This window comes from Colobus angolensis, unplaced genomic scaffold (assembly GCF_000951035.1).
Source record: "Colobus angolensis palliatus isolate OR3802 unplaced genomic scaffold, Cang.pa_1.0 Scaffold452, whole genome shotgun sequence".
NCBI lineage: Eukaryota > Metazoa > Chordata > Mammalia > Primates > Cercopithecidae > Colobus > Colobus angolensis.
This window is the reverse complement of record NW_012117955.1, coordinates 387,999-393,966: the sequence shown is the minus strand read 5'-3', so window position 1 is coordinate 393,966 and position 5,968 is coordinate 387,999. Positions and strand designations below refer to the sequence as shown.

The 5,968-nt window shown below is 44.7% G+C and overlaps 1 protein-coding gene across 4 annotated transcripts in view; it reads left to right on the top strand.

Annotated features, from left to right (window-relative positions):
• LOC105523183 (ubiquitin) overlaps positions 1-247 on the top strand; it is a 2,042-nt gene extending 1,795 nt beyond the window's left edge. For all 4 annotated transcript variants that reach the window (XM_011957962.1, XM_011957960.1, XM_011957963.1 and 1 more), the window contains exon 3: positions 14-247. In XM_011957962.1, the coding sequence (XP_011813352.1) occupies positions 14-108 (95 nt within the window). In that variant the 3' untranslated portion in view covers positions 109-247. The remainder of the gene's footprint in view (positions 1-13) is intronic.
• Positions 248-5,968: the final 5,721 nt, after the last annotated feature.

The window sequence follows — 5,968 nt, the reverse complement described above, 5'->3', positions numbered from 1 at the left end:
CTCATCTTTGCAGGCAAGCAGCTGGAAGATGGCCGCACTCTTTCTGACTACAACATCCAGAAGGAGTCGACCCTGCACCTGGTCCTGCGCCTGAGGGGTGGCTGTTAATTCTTAAGTCTTGCATTTGCAGTGCCCATTGATGGCATTACTCTGCACTATAGCCATTTGCCCCAACTTAAGTTTAGAAATTACAAGTTTCAGTAATAGTTGAACCTGTTCAAAATGTTAATAAAGGTTTCGTTGCATGACTTGGTGTTTTGTCATGAAATTCTGTAGTGATGTGGGTACACTTAAAACTGGTGAAAATGTCGAGGGGGAGGGATTTAATTTTGAGATTGGTAATGTGCCCAAAGTGAAGTCACTTGACTCTGGAATACAGTTGGGTGAGCTGAGGGGTAAGAGCCTTCTTTGCTGTAAGTCATTACAAGTTAGGATCCTGGATTAATGGCGAAGTTTCTGAAGCTCAAATTTAAATGTTGGGAGGCCGAGGCAGGCGCATGATATCGAGACTTTCCTGGCCAACATGGTGAAACCCTGTCTCTGCTTAAAAAAATTAGCTGGGCGTGGTGTCGCGTTCCTGTAGTTTCAGCTACTCTGGAGGTTGAGGCAGGACAATCACTTGAACCTGGGAGGCAGAGGTTGTAGTGAGCCGAGCTCGTGCCACTGTACCCCAGCCTGGTGACAGAGCAAGACTCCATCTCAAAAAGTTGGATATGCAGGCTTTTTTTAAAAGAGGGTCTTGCTCTGTAGTCCAGACTGGTATGCAGTGGCACAATGATAGCTCACTGTATCATTCCTGGGCTCAATTGATGGCAGGCATTTTCTTTACATTGAGGGAAAGCAAATGTTCCTGCCTAGACCTAATCAAAGATGGCTGGAGAAATAGTTTTAATTGAGGCTGCTTGAATAGTAGTAACTGCTTTCAGTTCTGCGTTAGTGACTTAACCAGTTGTGTGTGTATTGCTCTGTAGTGTATTAGAGCAAAGTGTTTAACCTGGGTAGTAATATGGGACCATAATATCTCTTTGCTGTATATGTTTTAACTGATGAGCCAAGAAGCAGCTAATCAGAGTATGGAAGAAGAATGGCTGTGGAAAAAGATGGCTTGCAGGTACTTAATGTTTAAAACGGTATCCTGATCTAAGACAATCTTCCTGGATCTTGATGAGTTAGGTGGCAAATATAGAGTGGTTCCTCACACTTTTTTTTTAACTCAGCAATCTTACTCTTCCCCAGACTGGAGTGCAATGGTGCGATCTCGGCTCACTGCAACCTCCACCTCCCAGGTTCAAGCAGTTCGCGTGCCTCAGCCCCCCACATAGCTGGGGACTACAAGGGCACACCAGCTAATTTGTGTATTTTCAGTAGAGAGAGGGTTTTACCGTGTTGACCGGGTTGGTCTCAGACTCCTGGCTTCAAGTGATCTGCCCACCTTGGCCTCCAAAGTGCCTGGTTTACAGGCATGAGCCACCACACTTGGCCACGCTGTTGGTTCTTAAGGACTAACAGCTTAACTTTATTGTGAAAATATTGCAGCAACAAATGAGATTTTACCTGTATTGGGTAAAAATGCTTATCCTTGTCTCAGTCTGGCAACATAAGCAGTTCTTAGGCTTCTATGCCAATGGATACTAGGCAGTAATACATGCACAGTGCTAATAGAAAATATTTGAGGGAGTGAAGGTGTACTAAGGAAGTTCTCAATCCTCCCTCTTCACTAACTTCAGTAAATGTGATTCTTGGCACAAAATTGGGAGTGGTGTGGGGAGCCCTGTTTGGTTTTTTCAGGTTTATAGTAGAGAAATAACATTTTCTGGTACTAAAACTGGCATGATTTAAGCACTTAGGACTTGAAATCACTGGCTAGTTAATCTCTAGTTAGTGATTGGCATGCAAAAAGTACCCATGGGTATATTACACAAATGCAGGAATAGCATATCTGTAAATATGCCTTTGATGTTCGTGATGTACCTGAGAATGGTTTCACGCATTATTTTAGGCAATCTGCCTTAGTCACTCTGGTTTTACCATTCTTTGCCCACAGTTCCTGTCTCATAATTTCTATAGCCCTTGTTATAGTCATGTTGGGTCTGTTAGGCCACAGGAAACTCACCTAGCTTGTGCCCTTTTACCTTCCCTAAGACAGGACTCGTAATCTTCCCCTACCTTTCTGTGAGTCCTAAGACCCCCATTTCAGAGAGGGTTCTGTCCTATACCCTGGGGAAAGGAATGCTGTCATCGTGAAGCCTCCCTAGAAAACCAAGAGGACTGAGTTTGGATATCTGAACACATGGCGGTTCCTGGAGGATGGCACACCCAGGCAAGGCATTAAAACTTTGCACCCCTTCCCCCATACCTTGTCTTACGCATCTCTTCATCTGAGTCCTTTGTAATATCTTTATAATAAACCAGTAAACGTGGCCAGGCGTGGTGGCTTATGCCTATAATCCCAGCACTTTGGGAGGTGGAGGCAGGAGGATCATTTGAGGCTAGAGCTTGAGGCCAGACTGGGCAATTGGCTCTTTACCAAAAAAAAAAAAAAAAGTTTACATGGGCATGGTGGCATATGCCTGTAGTCCTAGTTACTTGGGAAGCTGAGGTGGAAGGATTGCTTGAGTTCAGGAGTTCCAGATCAGCCTACCACAGCAAGATCTTGTCACTAAAAACCTAGCTCTTCAAACCTGAAAAATTAGAACATTTCACTGAATACCTAAAAACTTGTTATCTGGGGTAATAGGGCTTAAAATATTGTGCGGTCATTTCTCCCAAAGCATTGCTGTCTGACAGGATAGGCTCATAGGTCTGTAGTCTGGTGAATCCTTCAGAAAAAGATTCAGCTATTGCTCTTTAGTTCTCTTTTGGAATCTTTTTTTTTTCCTTTGGAATCTCTGATTTTCTATAGAGATCTCCCTCTAAGTAATTCATGGATCTCAGCAAATTCAGTCTGCACACAAATGAATTTGAGCAATTTTGAGACAGAGTCTCACTCTGTAGCCCAAGCCAGAGTGCAGTGGCATGATCTTGGCTCACTGTAACCTTCGCCTCCCAGGCTCAAGCAATTCTTGTGCCTCAGCCTCCTAAGTAACTGGGATTACAAGAGTGGTCACCACACCTGGTTAATTTTTGTATTTTTAATAGAGACAGAGTTTTACCATGTTGGCCAGGCTGGTCTTGAACTCCTGACTTCAGGTGATCTGCCTGCCTCGGCCTCCCGAAGTGTTGTGATCGCAGGCGTGAGCCACCGCACCTGGCCAGGGAAAGGCTCTTTAAATATGTGTTGGAGGCCTGGTCTATGGCCTGATGCCAGTCCAAAATAGTTTTTGTCAGCTCTCAGGTAAATAAAAATGAGAACAGTGGCCAGGTGTGGTGGTTCGTGCCTGTGATTGCAGCACTTTGGGAGGACGGAGTTGGGGGGGGGTGCGGATCACGAGGCCAGGAGTTCGAGACCAGCCTGACCTACATGGTGAAACCCTGTCTCTACTAAAAATACAAAAAATTAGCTGGATGTGGTGTCACGCGCCTGTAATCCCAGCTACTCGGAAGTGTGAGGCAGGATAATTGCTTGAACCCAGGAGGCAGAGATTGCAGTAAGCCGAGATCGCGCCACTGTGCTCCAGTCTTGGCAACAGAGCGAGACTCCATCTCAAAGAAAAAAATAATAAGCTCAGTGGATTTACATAAAATTAAATGTATTCAACTTCAAAGACATGTCCTCTGTAAAAATGTTGTGGTCTAATGGTTTAGTGTGGCTCTGTATACAAGACTTCTTGAGTAAAATCTGGCTAACTACTTATAAGCTTGTCATGTTGGGCAACTAATTTATCCTGTCAGTACATCAAATTCCTCATCTATAAACATTGGGTTAATGGCCGGGCGCGGTGGCTCAAGCCTGTAATCCCAGCACTTTGGGAGGCCGAGATGGGCTGATCACGAGCTCAGGAGATCGAGACCATCCTGGCTAACACGATGAAACCCCGTCTCTACTAAAAAAATACAAAAAATTAGCCGGGTGTGGTGGTGGGCGCCTGTAGTCCCAGCTACTCGGGAGGCTGAGCCAGGAGAATGGCATGAACCTGGGAGGCGGAGCTTGCAGTGAGCCGAGATCGCACCACTGCACTCCAACCTGGGGGACAGAGCAAGACTCCTTCTCAAAAAAAAAAAAAAAAAAAAAAAAACTGGGTTAATTACACCTGTCTCAGAGTAGTTATAATTACATGTGAAGTACTTAAAACAATGTTAAAAACTTGGCCAGGTGAGGTGACTCATGCCTGTAGTCCCAACTACTTGGGAAACAAGCAGAATGGCTTGAGCCCAGGACAGGGCTGCAGTGAGTTACGGGTAATGCCACTGCACAGCACTCCAGCCTGGGCAACAGAACGAAACTCTGTCTCTAAAAACAAAACAAAACCAAAAACCCCACACACTTGCATAGTGCTTAATATGCTATTTTTTGTAATAAAATTACCAATCGGCCGGGCGCGGTGGCTCAAGCCTGTAATCCCAGCACTTTGGGAGGCCGAGACGGGCGGATCACGAGGTCAGGAGATCGAGACCATCCTGGCTAACACGGTGAAACCCCGTCTCTACTAAAAATACAAAAAAATTAGCCGGGCGAGGTGGCGGGCGCCTGTAGTCCCAGCTACTCGGGAGGCTGAGGCAGGAGAATGGCCTGAACCCGGGAGGTGGAGCTTGCAGTGAGCTGAGATCCGGCCACTGCACTCCAGCCTGGGGGCAGAGCGAGACTGTCTCAAAAATAAAAAATAAAAAAATAAAAATAAATAAATAAAATTACCAATCAAAAAGAGATGATAGGTTGGGTGCTGTGGCTCACACCTGTGTAATCTCAGCACTTTAGGAGCCCGAGGTGGGAGGATCGCTTGAACCTGGTAGTTTGAGATCAGCCTGGCGACATAGTAAGAACTCATCTCTACAAAAAATAAAATAAAATAATAATAATAAGGCAGGAGGATCACAGCAACGAGGTTAAGACTGTAATGAGCTGTGGTCTTGCCACTGCACTCCAGCCTGGGTGGTGGGAATGAGACCCTATCTAAAAAAAAAAAAAAGATAATGCAATAAGTAAACTGAATGAAGGTGATGGGAACTTCATGGGGCAATATCCAATAGAGTAAAAAATGCTATAGGAAAAAAATATGCCTAAGCACAAAGACGGGTGGGCCACTGTTAACAATGGTTGCTTCAGGAGAATAGAGTGGTAGTTTTAAAGGGGGGCATATTTCAGCTCCTCCCTAGATATTCTTAAATCTGGCACCCACATAACATCAGCATTGTTCACAAGTACCCCATGTTTAACAGCCAGCAATGTAACTCAGCCCTGAAGTCAGACTGTGTTTCTGAATTGGATAGAGTAGACATTTTGCACAAGTCTCTAGTTCGATCTCTATCACTCCTATAGGGCCTCTAGAAACTCTATCTCATGAGACTTCCTGAACTTCAACATACTTTATTTTAGCTATACCTTATTCATTCCTCAAAGAATCTGAGGGGGGCAATTCATGACTCCATTTTAATCGGGCCCAGCTATCTCTAAATGGAAGCTTTAGATCCATATTGGGTTCTGGGAAAGGATCTTATACTTAGTGCAGCAATAATTACTTAGTGATATAAGTACTTAGTTTCCTTAGACCGACAATAAGTACTCAGTTTCTTCAGTGCAACAAGGAAGTAGGTTTTGAGATTTTTCCTTTTTTCATACCTTTTTCTTTTCTTTTTTGAGACAGAGCCTCTCTCTGTCATCCAGGCTAGAGTGCGGTGGCGTGATCTTGGCTCACTGCAACCTCCACCTCATGGGTTCAAGCAATTTTCCTGCCTCAGCCTCCCGAGTAGCTGGGTTTTATACTTTCTTAATCTCCCACTTTTTTTTTTTTTTTGAGATGGAGTCTTGCTCTTGTCTCCCAGGCTGGAGTGCAGTAGCGCGATCTCGGCTCACTGTAACTTCTGCCTCCCA